Here is a 20,858-nt window from a genome sequence, read left to right on the forward strand (position 1 = left end):
TGCTCAGTCTGCCCTGGCATTGAATCCTGACCTTCTAGCACAAATTAGAAGTATTGGCCCATTGGATTGGACTTCTAAGGGTCTTTCAGATTTTACGGGCCTGCTTAATTCTGAATCTATAAAGTCAGCACAAATTAGAAATTATTTTAACATTACCCATAAAGACTTAAATATCTCCAAATGTGTTGCTTTACAATGTCCCTCCTGAAGATGGGTGAGATACATGTGGAATTATTATCAGAAGTGGAAAATATGTTCAGCTGTCAAAGGTATAATCTCAAAGATTTATGCATTTTTGTTACATTGTGATTCTTTACTTTATGATTCGCTGAAGGTGTGGGAGCGTGATCTGGGAGTAATGTTTAGTACTGCAGATTGAATTTTTCAAAAATGTCCTCGGGACATATTTTATACCTGTCCATCTCCAGAAAACATTACCCAACGGCTCTGACCTCTGTTATATATGTAAAACACATATATTTTACATTTATCCACTTTCAGCTATTGCACTTCTGTCCGTCTTGGGAAAAGGATCCCCCTGTTAATAGGATTATTTTGGTAGTTTTTCCCCTCTCTTGTTGAGGGTTAAACGAACACCCAAACATGAAAATGTATCATCATCTACTCACAACTATGCAGATGGAGGGGTGGGTGAAGTGTTTGAGTCCACAAAACACATTTTTAGTTTGAGGGGTGTGGTAGTGGGGGGTGGGTAGTGTCGGTGGCAGGAGGGAGAGAGTTGAGCAGGTTGCTCAGGGATTGGGTGTGATTGTGTACAGGTGTACTGCGTTTGTTAATTACTCTTTCCCCCCCATTTATCAGCAGTAGCGTGCTGGGACACGAGACACACACACACCAGACGAGAAGCTGGAGGCAACCCGGAAAAGTCCAGCAGGACAATATATATATATATGCATGTGTATATGTGTGTGGAAGAAGAAAATAAAAGAAATTAACCGAGCACTGACTTGACTCATCTGTGACGAGGAACCTGCGGTGGCACGAGCCTGCTACAAGTATTAAAAAGCGTTGCAGCCAAATCCAATACACTTCAAATGTAAAAACACAAAGCATACCCCCCTGTGGTATCATCCCATGTTAATAGTTTTTTTGCTATTTTCTCTTTATTGTTGTTGAGGATTAAGGACAGAGGATGTCGCACCTTGTTAAGCCAGATGAGACAAATTATGATTTGTGAATATGAGCTGTACAAATACAATTTGATTGACTGATTGATTGACATTCAAATTTGACTCGAAACTGCGTCATTTACACCATGTTTTTAGCCTAAATGTGCGAATTTGAATGTCAGGGCTTATGGACACTTGGATGACACCACAGGAGCAGGATGGAGGCATTTTATTTTCTTTTTCCTGTTGTTTTTTCACGTTTTAAGTGATCGCCATTTACTTCAATTGTATTGGATTTGGCTGCAACGCTGTTTACCCCTGTTTACCCCTGAAACTCCAAAAGTGTTTGGCTGGGGCAGCAGGGCCAATCACACAGTAATTTATTAATTCAATAATAAAGACAAAAACAACTGCAGTACTAATGTTGATTCTACTTATATTTACTTGAAGATAAAGTGTGTAGAATGTAGTGATATCTAGTGGTGAAATTGCAAGTTGCTACGGAACACCCTTCACCTCACCCTCCCCGTCCAAACATGTAAGAGAACCTGTGGTGGACTTCAGTTGTCAGAAAAACTCAAAATGTGTTTAGTTTGTTCAGTCTGAACTACTGTTGAAAACATGGCATCCTCAGTAGAGAGGACGCCCTCGATGTAAATATATTAAAGTATTTAAATATAAAGGGCCTTTTCTAGAGTAGAAAAAACTAACAATTCGTACAATTTTGATGAAACACACTAATGAAAACATCATGAGGATTATTTTCTATTCAATTTTTGCCAATAGATTCCTTTCACCTAAATCTTACACACTGAACCTTTAATACTATTTTGTTTTTTCCATGGGAGACCCAGGCTCTTTCCTCAAATAATACATTGAAACAATAGTAGTTGAGGGGTCAGATTTGGGAATGTTTCCAGAGTTGCTTTAAGAAATTACTAGGGTTGCTTACTGCTAATATTACTGCCAGCAAACTGGTGTTCTGACTCCCCTTACTGGTGAATTCTTTCTTTTCTGCCTTCAGTAGGCACATGTAAAAGATATAGTTAACTTCAGGGTTAACCAAATGCTATCAAAAACAAAGGAGCACTGACTGCGTTCAGTCAATACGATGGCTGATCAAAGACAGACCTACTGCCCTAACATCTTTGTATTGACCTTCACAGACCTTCTATAAGCCAGCTGCTCATATTTGCATACATTTAGATGGCCAAATTGTTTACATATGTGTAGGATGTAGAATATCTGTGCTGTCACTCCCACAGTTAACTGCAATACAAATAATCTGGTACTCACTACGCGTCTTTCTGTGAAAATGAGTTGGTGCCAGCCATGTAGAGGAAAGAAAAGATACAATGAGCATTTGGCGTGTAAGTGTGTATATGAATGGATGAGTTAATGAGTAGATGAATGGTAAGATGATAGTTAATTGAACTGTTATTTATTCTCAGTAGGGTCATGTTGCTACAAAAATGATAAGTGTAAATGCCAGACAAACTCCATTCGTTTGGACAAGCCATGGGTTAAAATAGTTATGAGGCAACTTCAAGAGAGTCACATAACATGGACTGATATCATCACTGATGAAGAATATTCATAGTGTGCATGTTTTACTGTATTCTTTTAATCCTGTAGCCTAACAAAGTACTGACAGAGACTCTGACTCTTACCAGAGAGATGGCCAGCAAGTGGACTGGGGTTGGAGTCAGATCATGGTTTAGTTCACAGCTGAGTCCCAAAGATATGAGGATTTCTGTCAAGACTTCATAACGCAGTGCATTGCTGACCTTCAGTTCATCAAAACCTTCAGTCGAAAAATTCTCAGGTGCAATTTCCAGGTGGACCTGCAGACAGGGAACAGAATTTGAAGCATTGCCGTACAAATAAACTTACAGCCTATAATAATTATTTTAATAATTATATTAATAATTATTAATTATTAATAATTATAATAATAACCCTAACCCTATAATAATAATTTTCTACTTTAATAATCAAAATGAATTTGATTTATCAGGTATCACATACATTTTATTAATAATGTGCTCCACAAAAAACTCTCTTAGACAATGAAAGTCCACCATTTTGGATGATTTGCTAATTTGAATATTATTTTTTAAAAATTGGCATACAGCCTGGGGAACAACATTTCAATAATAATAGAGCAAGAGTGGTTATAAAAATGGCCACCATCAACCAAAATATCTTTACAAATGGCTAGGCTAGCATTTATTGGCCGTTACTCATGAAAGGGGACTTATTATGCACTTAATAATTGGTAGACTTTTCCTGATTGTTAATGTTAGATTTTCATGCATGTGGTATACATGGGGTTATCTCTGTGAGACACAGGGAGCGGGGCATTTCTTTTGTTAACGACTGCTTTTCAAAGATTTTTTCCACCCTCTAAGTAATATGACTTCAGATGTACATGAGTACACAGCTACAACTTTTTGGAAGTTTGTCAGTATGCCTCTCCGAAGGTTTCTGTTCACCTTTATAGCGCTTTTTACTCTTTCAAACATCTTGTGCACACGTTTGACTACATGTAGGCTAACAGACTTACAATATTAACATGAAAATAGTGATCATTATGGATAAATCCTCGCTCAGACCACCTGCGCCCCCTAACCTTAAACAAACAGAGCATTTCCAGCATGTGAGAAAGTGTCTCACACAGACAAAAGAAACTTTCACACTCCATGACAGGAGTTATGTGAAAACAGATGAACCCTGCTCTTTAGTCAACCATGCTGTAGCTACCGTTACAGGACCTTAACAAATTATGTATTTGAATCTCATTTTTGTTTAAGGTGTACCAGTTATTTAACCATATATAAATAATTATTTCTGTCAACTAAAATTGTCTTTCCCCAAATCGAGCACATCACAACAGAACCATGAAAAACAGGACAGAGACACAGGATGCTAAACTAACCCTGGACCCACAGTCTCAGTGGCAACACAGTTCAGCCATCACATGGTACATGTTGGCACACAGATGTCCTTGTGATCATCTACCAAATCTGTGGGTACACAGTTGTTGTGGAGAACACTGAAAGCACACGTGGGAAGTAAATGAATATATGGTCACTAAATGTGTGTGTGTGTGTGTGTCTGGGTGTTATTAACCTCTTAGGTTAAAAAATACATAAGTTTATAAACTAAATATTTACAAATATAGCAGCCACGGGAAAAAACCGCACAAAGTCAAGTATATTTATAGAGTGTGTAAATAACTCACACTACGAAAAGTGTTTGTTTGTGATATAAAGTTAGAGCAGATTAACATCTGTATTTTTCAAACTTCAAAACAACATATTTTCTGCCAGAATATCAAAGATTTGTTTTATAGTGCCAGTACGAACTATTGTAATGGGCTCCATTTGAGATGAAAATCCAATGAAATAAAATACTACATGCTACAACATCCACAAGACAACCAGTCTACACAATTGTGTTTCACAAGTTACAAAACAGACCTCATATAAAGTAAGTTGTAAATACTGTTTTATTGTTACTTTTACAATTACATACAACATGAAAATTTTGAGCAGAAGTTAAACAACAAAGGCGGATTCAGGAAAACACAAGACACAACATACTCGCCAGCCAGATCAAGAAACTCCTGGCTGATCCTAAGGACAACACATGACGGGATGACAACCCTTTTGTGGAGTTCTAAACACCCCCAGGACCTGCTGACAAAGCTGCGGTAGGCAAAGCGTCAGAGAAGTCTGTGGGAAGAGAATAAGACATTAGAGTTCCAAATAAAATCTTGCCTGCTAATACATTGCTCCAAAAAATTAAGGGACAGTATAACAGCAAGTCAGTTAAATTTCAGGGATATTTCAGGGATATCAATCTGTCCATTTATGAAGCAAAAGTGATAATGAATCAGTTTCACCTGCTGCAATAAAGAAGCAAAATCAAGTCAACCTCCAAAAAGGGAATGGTTTAACATGTGGTGGACACTGACAGCTGCTCTCTCTTTATCCTTCCTGACTGATTCTTCTCTAGCTCTGAGTTCTGCTAGTGTCCTTGTCACTACTGGTAGCATGAGGCTGTACCTGCAGCCCAATCAGGTTGCACAGGTAGTCCAGCTCTTCCAGGAAGGCACATCCAAACGTGCGATCGCAAGAAGGTTTGCTGTATCTCCCAGCACAATCTCAAGAGCATGGAGGAGATACCAGGAGACGGTTACACAAGGAGAGCTGGACAGGGCTGTAGAAGGGGATCAACCCAGCAGTAGGACTGGTATCTGCTTCTTTGAGTGAGGAGGAACAGGAGGAGCACTGCCAGAACTCTACAAAATGACCCTCACCTGGACAGTAGGTGCCCCTGTTCTTCTTTTCCCTGAGCCGTAGGTTGAGCCGGGTTGTGACACTGACCATGAGACTAGTGTGACCTGTGCTCACAGCCCAGCACCGTGCAACTCAATTGGCATTTGCCAGCGAACACCAGAATTGTCAGGTTCGTCATTGGCACCCTGCTCTCTTCACAGATGAAAGCAGGTTCACACTGAGCACATGTGACAGGCATGACAGAGTCTGAAGTTATGCTGCCTGTAACATCATTCGGCATGACATGTTTGGCAGTGGGTCAGTGATGTTCTGGGGAGGTGTGAGTGATGTCTGTGTAGGCAGTTCCTGAATGACAAAGACATTAATGCCATTGACTGGCCCTCATGTTCCCCAGATGAAAATCGAACTCCTCCCTATGGGACAATATGTATTGGTGTATCTGATACATAACGTTGCATATGTATTGGATATAACTACCATCACAGACTGTCTAGGAGCTCGCTGATGCCTTGATCCAGGACTGGGAGGAGATCCCCAAGGTCATCATCCACTGACTCTTAGGGAGCATGCCCAGACACTGTCTGGAGTACATACATGCACGTGGAGGCCACACACAATACTGAGTGACACTAAAAGTTGCTGTGATTAAATTCACGCAAGTTGAATCAGTCTGCGATTTAAAAATGTTCCTTTAATTTTTGGTTTGGTTTTGAATCCAGCCCCCAATTGGTTGATGATTTTGGTTTTCAGTCACTGTTCCCAACAAATTATACAATGTTCATCAGTAAAGATATTTCACTTGTTCATCAAGATATGATGTGGGATTTAACTGTTCCTTTAATCTTTTGGAGCAGTGTATAATTAGTATACTGATAATGTGCACCAATTTGAAAAATTACAGACACTTGTGTTTACACTGCAAATATCATTTAAAAAACACAGTCAAGACAACATCACTGCATTCGACAAATATTCATCCAAGAAGAAACAGTATATTTAGTGTCAAACTGGTAATACAACTTCTTTGCTGTATTTGACACATCTGTCAAATCTGCTCTACTATCAGTCAAATTGCTCAAGTCACAGATACCAGCAAACCATAAAACAAGGATTTAAAAAAAGTAGTATTTTACCAACAAAAGCAATTTTAATGTGATTAAATAAAACTGATATGCGTTAATCCATTACATACAAGATCAGTTGCATGTTGATGTTGTTACCAGGAAGTTATCAATATAATTGGGAAACTGCTTGTACTAATTGTTAGATAGCGTTGCCCTTCGTATTTCTTTGCAGAGGATATTTTTCACCTCTCTGTGCATTTTTTGGCTGTTTCAAGAAGTACACCTGAACACAGTAATATGTAATTCAGTCGGTCAGCGGACATGTAATGCAGAAAAATTAGACATTAACAATGTTACTTACCACTCTGATACATCCTGCTCCAGTCTTGGTTGTAAATTATCTGGACAACCGGCTCCTCTCTGTCACTATTCACCATTATCAAAGTGTGTTTTTAGCTTTAGTGGCTCGGCAGCTCAGCTGGCACCGGCCCGCACCCGATATACACTATCAGCAGTTGCCCAATCACAAGAGACTGGACCTGATGGCAAATCAGAGCAGACTCAGCTTTCTAGCGATAGGGGGCAGACTCTGAGAGCATCTGCTCCAGCTTATACAGGGAGAGAATGGAGAAACTAATGTGTTTTCAGAACACTGGAGCCTGTAAACCTTTTCAAGTAGTGACCCAAATTAAAATCAGAAACCAAAATATGGGGAATAATGGTCCCCTTTAAGCATTTTTCCAATCAAATCCCAATAAAACTCCTACAGGCCAGCTTTGGAAATTATATATTATATCATGGACATATTCTGCCACAAACACATCCCCCTCCCACCAAATTTGGTACTATATGTTCTGGTGAGATCGTAAATAATAACTGGAAATAGTATATTGATTGCTGAATATGGTTACGGCCTATTAATCAATACCTGGCATCTTATTTCACAGCAAAATAGGCTTTATACATTATTTATTTATTATTATTGATGTAAAACACCAAATTTGGTATGCGTTCTTGGAGGAATGAGATACACATCTCTTGAGTCTCACCCATAGGTGGCACCACAAATACCTAAACTGCATACCTCAAACCAGAGAGGTAAGAATTTCAAGTAAATCAATAAATTAACTGCCATATTAATTTATGTGGTGGACTGGGCCTCATGTCTTAGCTCATAACAGTAATGAAATAATTCAAATAAAAAATTTGAAAAATACATTTTAGTCATGTTTATCTTTGTAAACTGCTACAATCATCACTTAGAGTAATGTCAAATGTTTTTACCTGACAAAGGACAGCTTGCCCACCATCTTGGTCATGGGTTATTCTGACGATTACCATATCCCTCTGATGAGGGACCTCCCCTTTCAGCTCTCCCCAAAGCTCCACTTCCCCTCCTCCCTGAGTATCCCTGACATAGAATTTTCCACTCGCCAACACACTCAGTTCCTGCTCTGTGCTGTCTTCCTTTATGAAGTTCAGCCTGCTGACCTTTCTTTGCCTCTCCCTGACTTCCAGACAAAGGCCTGCAGGGCACAGGGTAGATGCAAGCCCCAAGACCCTGCCACCCTGGCTCAGGTAGGTGAGAAAGCAGGTCTGAAGTTGGGGGGTCAGGGCTTCCTCTTCAGCCACTACCAGGAGCCTGGTGTTTTCCAGCCATGGATGGCTCAGGGCCTGCTGTGGTTGGAGATGATATATTACATGGTTTTCCATGTTGATACACTCTGATAAAACTTGGCAAACAGTTTGAAAACGCTCCTGGCAACCATCCGTGTACACCAGAACATTTGGTGGTTTGTTATTACAGTCAAAACCACCAATTTGACTAAAAAAGCCTCCGGTGTCTTGCTGATGTTCATCCAAAGTCTTAGCTTCACTATCTAGCTCAACTGAGTTATCATCAGGAAGGTCTGGAATGTTTTCAGCTGAGGCATATTTAACAGAGAGGATGGTGCTGTTTTCCATCTCCAAACATTCATTGCAGCTGGACAAGTGGAGGTGGTGTCCATGGCTCTCCATATGATGATGATTCCCCAAGGAATGATCCTCACAGTCACCAATCAGTCTTTTATCCTGGGTACCATGGAGGGGCTCTGATCCTCTTCGGTCCTCAGTCCTCCTCTTTGCCTGTGGGGTGAGGAGAAGGCTGCCTTTATGGCTCTGTGTGTGCCGGTGGTCAGCTAACAGGTTACAGGGTAAAGGTTCAACAACGCCCTCTTTGAGCCATTGTGATGTCACAGTCTTTGAGCTCTGTGGATATTGTTTCTCCAACAGCTCACTGAGAGTAGATTCTTGGAGGACAACAGCTAAAGGAATGTCACAAAAATGTAAAAAAAACATTATCAGTGGTTACTTATATTTTGCACATGAGAACATATTACAAGTATTTCTTTTGACAGATCTTTGGGTTAGGCTTAACCGTAACCAATTGATTATACATATTGGTAAATCAGGTATGAAAATACCTTAAACTTAGCTTCATCAATATTTTCAACTAACAGGGGAGAGCAAAAAATTGCTCAATGATTAGGGATGGGCACTGTACTTTTAAGGGTCCCAACCAAATTAAGCCGATACTACCAGGAACTAATTTATGTTTAATTATCAGTACCAAATTACAGTACCTGTGAGTGCGTCTGGGTGAGAGAGTATGTATACGTGAGTGAGAGTGACAGAGAGAGTATACGTTAAATAAAGAGAGTGAGAGCATGTGACCCAACCCTGGAACGTGATCAAGCAGAGCTAATTTCTGATCAGTGCACAGTCAGAACAATGGCTAGTCAAAAGTGATCTCAGGTGTGAACTGTGTTCTTGGTTGAATTTGAATGTTGGGGCTTACGAACTTGGATGACACCATAGGAGCTGTATGGATGCATTATTTTTTGTTTGAAGAATTGTTCCCCAGGTTACACTATTTGCCACTGACACTAAAAAGTGTTTTGTGGACTCAAACAATTCACCCAGCCCTCCATCAGCAAAATGCTGAGTAGATAATGAGTGAAATGTTATTTCTCTGTGAATTATCCCTTTAAGTAACATTATGGCCGAAAGTTTAATATGAAACCAATACAGTGGAGACCTTTTAGAATGATCATGTCTCCTGGTGAAGGTTGGCATTTTATTTGTTAAATAGAGAGAGTAAAGTACCGTTGGGTACCGGTACCAGTTCAAATGTGAACAGTACCCAACCCTATCAATAATATATTTGGACATTTTAGCAAACAGTTACCTCTTTACACATCCTGCATATACAAAGCATTAACACTCAACTGTACTAATGATGAAGTTAAGCTCAATATTGAGTCTCCTTTTCATTTAGTTTGTTTGCAGGGTGCAGAGTTGGAGAGAATACGCTGTGTTTGTTCTTACAAGTGACCCATTTAAAATATATATTTAAAAAAAAATTGAATAATAATTTAAGTTTGTTACAAATTATTCTTGCTGAGGTGTTCTGAGGCATTATGAAACTTCAACAAATTATAAAAAGCGCAAATTTGTAATATAATTAAAGGCAACATACGAACTATCTTCGAAGGCATAAGTCCATCTTCTAGCTGAAGGCAATCTTCTAGAAAAGCAACTCCCAGCTGACTGAAGTTATCGACAGTGGTCTGAGCCACCACCCTGAAGGGCTGGCAAGGGCTGCAGGCCAAAGGAAGACAATAATCGGACCACTTCAGCACCTGTACAGAACACATACCACAAGGTAGCTATTACTCTGCACTGCTCCATAGAACAGGAAAAGCTAGGTTTATTATGTCCTATTTACTGTACTGGATCACAGAAGTGATTTGTAAAAAGTAAGCCATCAATTTCGTGGTAGCTGCTTCAGCATTCAAAAATAATTTCTCCATAAATTAGCTGTAAGGAGGGAACAGAATATTTAATTCTGACTGGTGAAAGTAGACATTATAAACTATTTAAAATAAACATAATAGGTGATTAAAATGGGGGAAATAAATACATAAATGTGAATACATACACTCAGCTATATATTTTACTGAATAATGGAATTGAGGTCAGACTGTAATAATAATAATATCTCTGACAAGTTTACTCGTTAACTTGTGTGGTGCCTACTTTCTTATTCGATGTGTGGCGAGAATGGCAGCCCACTTTGTATCCTGTAGCTTCTATGATGAATGAAATATTCTCTATTTGTGGACCACGAACCAGAGAGGACCCCAACAGCACAGTCCATTTGCTGAGGTCATCACATGCCTGGGGACAGGACAGACACAAACAACAAAAAAAGACAACCTCAAAACATTACAAGGCTGTTGATCATTAATTAATAGTTACTGACAGAAGTCAGGAAATGTTCAGAGGCACAGAAAGGCACTGTTCTGTAGAACCTGTGTAGTATGATTATACTTTACAGCAACATGTTAATATTCAGGCTGCAGCCACTTTACTAAACAAATGATTGAAAAATCTAATTGTACACAATCATGTTCACTTTTAACTTCAGAAAACACAGGCATCAACATCCCCACTATTACATCAGCTAGTTATACTACTCAACTAAACACTACAAAACCTTATTCAGCATTCAGTATTTGCTGTGAATCTAAAGCCCTGTACACAACTGGCATTAACATTTGGTTTTGTGATTCGATCACTAGTGGATATCTCTGAGTGCGTGTTCACACCACACCACATGCATCTGGTGATCAGATCGGAGAGGAGGGTACTGGCTGAATTAACTACAACTGCTGCCGTGTACTTGTACACGAAATGCAAGAGAAGCCATACTTGGGCTGAGTTTATTGCTGATTGGCTGTTAATTTTAGTTTAACTTACTTTAGCTGAAGACTGAAGATTTTTAACCAACCGGGGACAACATTCACAAGAGGTTTTCATCACACTCTTAAGGGTCTTTGAACCAAATTTCAGTTGGATCTGGTCGTGAGAAATTTAGTGCAGATTAGTATTGTACGATATGCCAATACTAGAAAGGTATTGCGCTACCCAGCCATTAAAAACATTACGATAACTAATTTTATTAGTATCAGTACTTTATGAATGGTGCCCGGGGCGCACTGGCTGTGAACGGCCATGGAACGGCTGCGTGACGTGGTTGTCAATAGTTCGTATATTGAAACTGTGGTGAAAGATGACTTTATTTTCATACTCTGCTATGAACTGTGTAAGGAATGCGGAGAATTTTATGGAGAAGAGCACCACCGAACAAAGGCTGTTCTGCTGCTGTTCAACAGCTGGCGTGCCCTGGGCAAAAGTGCTTTGCTTTCAATCTATGCAGGCATGTCTGCAGTGCCTCACTGCAGCAGCTATCACATGTACCTATAATAACATTGTTTAACGTTATTAAAGTTAACAAGTTATGATCTTGATCTTTACAATAATCCAAATTATATATGCTATAAAATGAAGGCTACTTATCCATTGTCAAAAACCCATCTACATGCGTGAACACAGATAAACTATAATTTTATTGAGCACGGAAATAATGAACATAAATTACATTGTAAGTCTGGCATTTCATGGTGCTGAAGCTCAAACACAGGAGAAGTCTTACACTTCTGGTAACCTCACAAAATAATTAGGCCCTCTGCTATGACAATTTTGTCAATTTTTTATTTTTTTTTCTACTACAGAAGTCTGGTGCCACTGGCTCAGATTGAACGACTCAAAAAATGATCGGTATCAAAATGTATGACTTGCTATCAGTAGCAAATCAAGCATCTGGGTATCATGACACTAGTGCAGATTGAACGATATATAGTCAAGTTGGAAGAACTTCCTGTTTCAAAACGAAATGAGAGTGCAACTTTTCATCTTGGAGGTTTTTAGGTTAAATTACCCAATATGAAGGATATGCTATCAATCCTCTAGGAAGAGTTTGTTTCTGATCATTTAATCTTTTATTTTCTTTGTAAGGTGACCTTGGGTGACTTGAAAGGCACCTCGAAATAAAATGTATTATTATTATTAGGAAGAGTTTGTTGAAGTACAATGCATGGAAATGGCAAAAACCAAGCAAAACATCACTACCTGTTGGGTTTAGGGTATGGGTTCAAGATGGACATGGTACATACAGTATATCTACTACATATATACAAACTCTCTGGACAAGTAATAAGTACTCTTCCTTTGCCATTGTCTCCTCAAGGCTCAGCAGTCCCAATATTTCCTCCTAAGCTCCTGATGTCTCTCTCCAGCCATGCCACTTTGTCAGAGGCTCATCCCTTGTGTAAAAAATGGAGCCCTGGTGCACCACTGCTAAAACAGGGATCTGGAATGATAAAATTACTCCATGTCCTATAAAATTTTGACCTGACCTTGGGAACAAGCTTGAAGGAGAGCACCTAGCTGCATGCCTCAGGGTTTAAAAAAAAATTACCTGTCCCTGAGACACTCCCTTAAAGACAGACATAAGAAAAGTTTCTTTTTCAAAAGCAAGAAAAATCTAATGTTCGAACAGGGAATGCCAACTGTGCAAATAGGCAAATCACAAGAGACAAAAGTAGTGTCAGTATGTCATGCTCGTGTTGGCAGCTGATGTTGGATCATGATGGTGGATCCTGATAGCGGCAGTGGATAATTAGTTTTTTATAGTTTTTTCTTTGGTGGCAGCTGACATGTGCAACTGCTATCTGATATGTAGGTGGTAGCACATCGTTTTGTGTGCGTGCAGTGCGCTTGTGTGTGCGAGCCCCTGAAACGTTAGTAAAGAAAAGGGAACTGACGTGTAGGGCTCGGGCGATGCGTAGACATAATAAACGTCATCGCTAACAAAAATACATCGAATTTTGCAATGTGTGTCGTAAGGAAGGTGGCTGTGCACAGTCAAAGCATGGACTCACGTGAAGTGCAAGCTGAAACAAAAAAAGCCCATGACCATTGAGCATATGTCACCAATAGAGGGATCGCGGTCCAGACCGGATCCAAAAGCCGTTCTATACAGACCTGGGATTAGATTGAGATGGAGTGTTTCTATTTTTAACCTGCACTTTTTGCATCTTTACAATAGTCTTATATTACCCTGCACAGCCTTTTCCGTCTTTACGGTAGTAAATCCTGGCAGCACACGGTAGAGTTTACGCCACTGAACAAGAGAAAATGGATACAAAGAGTTAAGTTTAAGCCGTTTAGTTGTTGATTTTTTTTAGCTTCTCTCGATGGCTCCCTGTAAAATTCAGAATAGATTTCAAAATCCTGCTCCTCACATTTAAAGCTATTAACAATCAAGCCCCTTCATATATCAAAGACCTAATAACACCATATTATCCAAATAGATCACTTCGTTCACAAAACACAGGATCTCTTGTGGTTCCAAGAGTCTGTAAGATTAGAACAGGAGGTAGAGCATTCAGCTACCAGGCTCCTCTCCTGTGGAACCAACTAACTAAAGTTAAACTTAAAATGTTCCTTTTTGATAAAGCCTATAGTTAGTTCTGGATCAGATGAGTCCTGAACCATCACTTAGTTATGCTGCTATAGGTCTAGACTGCTGGGGCAACTCCCATCATCCACTGAGCACTTCTTCACTTCTCTCTGTCCCTCCACATTCATTCATTTATTTATGTCAATGACTATTTCACTTTGTACTCCCATAGTCTCTCACTCTCTTTTTCTCTCTCATTTCAGATATCTCTGAGCCCGGAACCTCAGGACAACAACTTTTACTATTACTAATTACAATATCGCAGTAATTCATTATGATATCAAATGTGTCTGTTATCAATAATAATTAATAGCCTTTACACTGTTGTTCACTTTTTAACTAGTCAGATCTGATATCTGATGGCGCTCAAGTGTCCCCGGTCTTTCTTGCCCCCCCTCTCCCCTACTTCCCCCTCCCCACTATCCCTCTCTCCCCTCTTTTCCACCCATCTCTCATCTCCTTTCCCCGTTTTCTTTTCTCACCCCAACTGGTCGAGGCAGATGACCGCCCACATTGACTGGTTTTGCTAGAGGATTCTCCCTGTTAATGAGGGGTTTTTTTCCTCTCCACAGTCACCAAAGTGCTTGCTCATTGTGGGAACTGTTGGGTTCCTCTATATTTTGATTTAAAGGTCTTACCCTTCTATGTAAAGTGCCTTGAGATAATGTATATTATGATTTGGCGCTATACAAATAAAATTGAATTGAAATGAAATGAAATGAAATTTTTGTTGAGATTGTTTATATGTGCAGTAAGAAAAGGGGAAACTCAAACTACATCTTTTTATTTATTTTTTCTAAAATTAAGCACTTTATTTATAGTTTTTTCAAAAGCTTTTAGTTTTTAAATGCAAACCTTATTTTACTTGAAACGAGAAAAGATCATTTACTTTATTTTTATTAGATATAATAAGTGGAATAATGCTTTGCAGTGCATTTTTGTTTTTGGTCAGATTTGTTTGTATTTAAGACAAGATGATTAAATGAATATAAATAAGACAAGTTTTTTAATTTTAATTTTTGATGAATTATTATATTAATCGAGTAATGCAAAATAGACTTTTTGCCTTCATAGCCTTTCATGAGAAGGTTTTGGTTTCTTTCAAGCCAGTTGGAGGGTAACATTCTAAGTCACATGCCAAAAACTGAGAGTAGCCACACCATCAGCTGATCCCCTCCACATATACTCATCCATGTTAGGGGGACTGCATGGTGAGTTTTCAGGGCGATTTCAAGACCTGCAATCTGATACTCTACTGGCAGAGCACTTTATGTCAGACTGCTGGAGTTTTATTCTTCTCTCAAAAAGGACAACTTTCCACACATGAGGAGGCATGTTCAGAAAATGTTGGTTCTCTTTGGATCTACCTACATATGTGAACAAGTATTCTCTGTGATGAAGTTTAACAAATCCAGATCCTCTCTTCACTTATCCAACCTGACTTCAGTGAACTTGTTCAAGCCTAACAGAAACTAGATTTCTCTAACTGTACAAGAAAAAAAAAACAGAAAAGGTAATTAGGCGGTAATTAGACAACAAGCAATATAGTAATAGCACTTTGTATAAAGAAAATGTAATCCTGATCTTTGAATTACTGCAACAACATGCATATTCATAATTGTTTTGGTAAATTTTGATTTAATAGTGATATAATGTTTTATTGCCTAAGTTTGACATTTTGCCCTTTCAGAGGAAGTTCTTCAATTCAATTTGCGCCATAGGTGTTGTATGACTTTGGCTTCCGGGGCTATAGCCCCGATTAATTTGCCACTCACCACTTTTATCAGTAAATCACTTTGAAACTTGTGAAAAACAATCTGGACCCAATTGCGCGTACATTCGCTGACAGCAAAATGTGAAAATACCATTTGCTAATTCGGAGTATTTTGTGTTAATAAGCATCCAACTGCTGAGTAGACAATGTGCTTTTATGTTTACACTGACCCAGTGTGTGTAACTGGTCACATGATAAATGTTTTCAGGGGCACATTTGTGACATTGTGTTTTGTTGTCTTTCAAGCCTGCAGAAGAGGAGAAATAATGTACATCTTGGGGTGCATGTTCTTCTCTTAACTAGGAAACAAAATAGGCTTGTTTAGTGTATAAAAAAGTTTATTAATACAATAACAAGCAACTAGAGCCAAATTATATTGAAATCTACCAACCCCCCCGTGCTCTGGGCTCAGCCTTAGCCCCTGGATGTTTTACTGTGCTGCTGACGTCCCTGTATAGCACCATATCGTAATATACACTATCTCAAGGCACTCTATATATAATAGTCAAGATCTTAGAATTATACAGAAACCCTACAGTCCCCACAATGAGCAAGCACTTTAACAGCTTGTAAAATAACAATCTCCCTCATTAACCCGAAGAAAAATCCAGCAGAAACAGACCCAATGTGGGCAGCCACTTGCCTCGACTGTTTGGAGTGAGTAGAGAAAAATGGGGAAGAGAGGAGAGGTGGGTGAGTGGAGGTAAGAGAGAGAGAGAGAGCGCTTTCTATTGCAGGATAAGAAGCCTAGAATGAATCATAGAAAAATGGCCATGCCTAGAACGAAGTTTAGTTTTGCTGCCAAATGTCACACAGAATAATAAAGACTTAACTGAACCGAGGTCCTACATGAGCACCTTTTTTACAGGGAATAAATGGATGGGGAATGTGCTCGTGTTGATTAATTCCCTGCCCTCTGTACACACCACACGTCGCTACTACTGCTTGGATGGTTTATTGAGGTCCTCAGATCGGCCCCACCAGAGTCGGTCAGGGCCCTGGCAGAGCACCGAGAAGACGATAAAATTTGACTGTCTAAAGCAGACATGTCAAACTCAGGGCCACTGATATAGAGGAAGTAAAAGTTGTAATAAGGTTTCCGTAGGTGAACCTGTTGAAGGATCATTACCAGTACAGCCGCTCGACCTCCGTCGACCATGGCAGCCCGACCAACCTCTGGGCACTAAGGGTCTTCCGCTGCCCCCTGACGGCACACAAGCCGCCGGGCCTGCGTGTCTACCGAGGCAGGGGCAAGCGAGAGGTGCGCAATGCATAAAGGCGTGCAATGCACCAACCTCCACTGCTCATGCAATGGATGGGGAATGTCCTGCTTCTCCGAATCTGTTTGCCATCGTCATTGGCAGTGTTTCCTGGTTCACCTTCTTCATCCATGTCGCTGCTGGTATTTTTCTCTGTATCACAAACTGTACGGCCCTCGATACCTTCTCTCTGCGGTTGACTTTTCCTCTCTGTGTTGTTACGTCTTTTACGTTGTGTCATCATCCGTGATGGTTTAAACGAGACAGTTTTGAGAATGTAAGGAGAAGAAAGTTCAGATATTTGTGTTCAAAAATAGGGAGTAAAAGTAAAAAGCCTTAATAAATACTCAAGTAAAGTACAGATACCTGAAAAATCGAGTTTCTTCCCACTTCTGCTTAGCATACAATTAAGATTCTCATCGCAATGGGCATATGAAAATATAAATTAGGGCTGCACAATATATCAAAAATCTATCATCATCACGAAATACCTGTTGCAAAAGACGGGTTATTTGTCAAAAAATCATTATCGGAAGAAGAGATAAGAAAAGAACAGAGAGGAAACAGAGAATTTGAAAATAGAGATTTGACGGAGCCGCTTCCTCCCAAATTTAGGCGCCTTCTCCAGACTATATTCTAACATATCCTCTGTTTGTGTGTGTCTCAGTTTCTGAGTCTCTGATATCTCTCTAATCTTTCTTCAGAGCAGCACATTCATCAGCCTTCCCGCTTATATTCCTGACATTATTATATTACTTCAAAATTTCAGTCCTGCTTGTTCTACTTTTGCTTTCAATTGAATCAGTTATTTCCTTTGAGTAGTCAAAGATTAAATATTCCCTCTGTATGACCTGAAAACATTGTTTCTCAGGATGTCTCATTGTACTTTGGACAGGAAACTTTAGAACTGTCAGCGCACGGCCTACAGCAGGGTGCCGTACATTTTGTGCGCATCTTCTGTAAATGCTTTCTTAATGTATAAGTGGAGGAGGATTTTCCTGCACCATGGTTCTCCTTTCCTAACTCCTTACAACATCTCCTTCACATCTTTCCCTGACCCTGTGACATATTCCATCGGGGTCAAAGAATAGTGGTTAGCAAAGGGGATAATTTGGACATTATGAACGCACCCAATTATCCAGTTACCATTGATTCTATCCATGTTATATCATGTAATTTAACTCAACGTTAACTAAGGCATCCAACCTGAGGATCCGTGAGATAGACAGCCTTGTCTCCCAGCTGAAGGAAGACGATGTCCTCGGGTGGAAGTGAGCCGAGGTACTGCCGTGCATCTGTTTGGCATCCAGTTGGCGTTGCTGTGGTTTCAGCTGAGGCCGAGCTGGAGCACACGCTGAAGCTGAAACTGCTGCCCTTTAGTCTGGAAAGACTGTTGCGGATCAGGACCGAGTAGCACTTGTGAAACCGCACCCACATGTAGACGTAGCACAGGGTTATTAACATCTTAACCAGCATACAGGGAGGGAGCCATTGTATCTAACAAAACACTGCGATCTCATTCAGCTATTAAGTCTCGTTAGACGGGTTGACCGCAAGCAATGACTGAAGAATCATTTCCGGTGCGTGCGTCTTCTTCTTTTGGAGTTTGTTGGCGATTGGCAAACCAATTTATAGGTGCATTACCGCCACCTTCTGGACTGGAGTGTGGAGCAGTAGATTAGCAGCAAACAAAACGAAATTAAACTAAAATGAAATTATTTTCTTACGTCCTGTTTCAGTAGTTCAGAAGATGATCTCTTTTCTAACAAATGTATATATGTAATATTTAGCTTTTCGTCCTTCCTGATATAAATTCCCTTCTTGGTTAATCATGTTTGTTATATAAGTGCAAGTATTATACCGATTTTCCGAGGTAATCCCCAAAATAAATATCAAGGAAATCATTTTCTCTTCTTTTTTTTTGTTTGAAATATCAGGGTCAAAATTACTACAAAGTAGTGGGTCCTGAAGGATGTGGAGAAGTTGAGCCCGCACCACCAGACTTCTTCTTTGAAAGCATTCCACAGTGTTATCTTGCCTCAAAGAATGTCATCTTCCATTTCATTGAAATGTTTTGCAGGTAAGAAATGTATAAGGTATGGATAGTTAATGTAATTTGTATGAGAAATGTTTATATATCTATATTTTACGTGTGAACACATTTATAAAGAATTTCATCTGATAATAAATGAATTAATTGAAATGGATAGTAACCTAACACAGCTATTCACATATTCTGAAATGCATTCAAAAAAGGGGTTGAGGGGTGGCTTTCAGCAGTGAAAGTTCAGAACCCTCCTTTTCTGTTTGTCATGAGTTGATTTGGATTTCTGTAATGCACTTCAATGAAATTGCTGATCACCCTCAAGAAACCCGCTCCTGAGGGAAGCCGATCTATAAAATTGAAAATATCTGTAGGCTAAGAAGGGGCACTGCACAGCAAAGCTAGTGAAAACAGGGCCAACATATAGTAAGATACACAAAATGTTTTGGTTACAAAAAATGTTTTTTATTTCAAAGTAAATACAATTTACATGAATTAAATATTTTACAAACGTCACTGTACAAATGTACAAACCCTGCACCATACCTCGAGGAGGTACAGAAGATCTATGTCCCCAAGCTGCTGTCCTCTCAGTACAAGAAGAGGTCATCGCTGGCTACGTCAGGAGTTTCAGTGGTGGTCTGAAGCCAACATCACTGCCATCATTAGGGAATGCAACAGTTTTTTCCACATTAAACCAGGGGGTATCAAGACCTCAAATCAAATCCCAGAAAGGTTTATGGGGCCTTTAATAATTATTTTTTATTAAAGCATGAAGAACACAGAGCTAAGTTATTGCTCCATTTTAAGATAAGCCTTTTATTGGTGTCCAGCAGCACAAGGTAAGAAATAATAAAGACAGAACCAAATATGAAATCAATGATGGGAAAGAATACATTTACAAATAAAAATTACACAAGGGAAGTCACATGAAAAACAATCACAAGTTGAGCAATATACATAAACTATTAATGTACAGTGTTCAGCCACATACAGAAAATGTGAAATCTGGCTCAACCTTGTAGCCACAACATAAAATGAGGACACCAACCGGGTACTGATTTTAAACACAAGATATAGTTTATTTACAATTGGAAAATAAACTCACTGAGAATAACCAAACATATGAGAGTCTGGAGGTCTGGCAAAAATAAAAGGATGAGGAAGTCTGGGCCAGCCCACAGACCAAAGGACCCAGGGCTTACGCCCCTAAACCTACAGACATGAAAGTAAAACTAAACTAGAAATAAAGCCCGAAAACTAGACTGCCAGACCTCCAGCCTCAAGTAGAAAAAAACACATGAAACAGAAACTTATTTATCGAATAGGCTGCTGCTGGGAGTGAGTGAGCCTTCCCTGCACCCTCCTTTAAATACAGGGCAGGGCTACAACCATCAGATCCACAACACATGTAAAGGGGGGAAAGCTCTTGGAGGAGAGCAGAGCAAAGAGTAAAGGGAGGAACGGGAAGGTGGGAGTGTGTAAATACAGTATAAAAGTAAAATGACAGCTGCAGCAGAGTACAGTGGATCCTTTAGGTGGAACTCTACTGGCACAACAGAATAGCCTACTGTATATATCATGATAAATAGGCCTATATGTAATATGATAAGAATCATGACAAAAAAATAATATGGTTTTAATTAACCTTTCCTGCTGGTTATCCTCAGGTTACCTGTACAAGTTGCCACATTAGCTTTTTGATTCTTATTTTGAGAAACACATGTAAACTTAAAGGGCTTGTTCACCCCAAAATGAAAATTCACTCATTATTTACTCACCACTATGCCAATGGAGGGGTGGGTGAAGTACCATAAATTACCAAATAATAGCCGGGGCGTTTATTTGTTTCAATCAATTAACAGACCAGGTGTT

The 20,858-nt window shown here is 39.5% G+C and overlaps 1 protein-coding gene across 4 annotated transcripts in view; it reads right to left on the reverse strand.

Annotated features, from left to right (window-relative positions):
* Positions 1–18,530, reverse strand: part of hlcs (holocarboxylase synthetase (biotin-(proprionyl-CoA-carboxylase (ATP-hydrolysing)) ligase)) — a 61,975-nt gene extending 43,445 nt beyond the window's left edge. For all 4 annotated transcript variants that reach the window (XR_011238647.1, XM_069510417.1, XM_020106633.2 and 1 more), the window contains exons 1-5: positions 18,146–18,530; positions 10,579–10,719; positions 10,019–10,181; positions 7,783–8,804; positions 2,801–2,974 (exon numbers count right to left, since the gene is read on the reverse strand). Coding sequence is in view for 3 of the 4 variants with exons in the window: in XM_069510417.1 (XP_069366518.1) it covers positions 2,801–2,974; positions 7,783–8,804; positions 10,019–10,181; positions 10,579–10,719; positions 18,146–18,415 (1,770 nt within the window). In the remaining variant the exon portion in view is untranslated. The remainder of the gene's footprint in view (positions 1–2,800; positions 2,975–7,782; positions 8,805–10,018; positions 10,182–10,578; positions 10,720–18,145) is intronic.
* Positions 18,531–20,858: the final 2,328 nt, after the last annotated feature.

The sequence above is a fragment of the Paralichthys olivaceus genome, chromosome 15 (genome assembly GCF_024713975.1).
Source record: "Paralichthys olivaceus isolate ysfri-2021 chromosome 15, ASM2471397v2, whole genome shotgun sequence".
Taxonomy (NCBI): Eukaryota; Metazoa; Chordata; class Actinopteri; order Pleuronectiformes; family Paralichthyidae; genus Paralichthys; species Paralichthys olivaceus.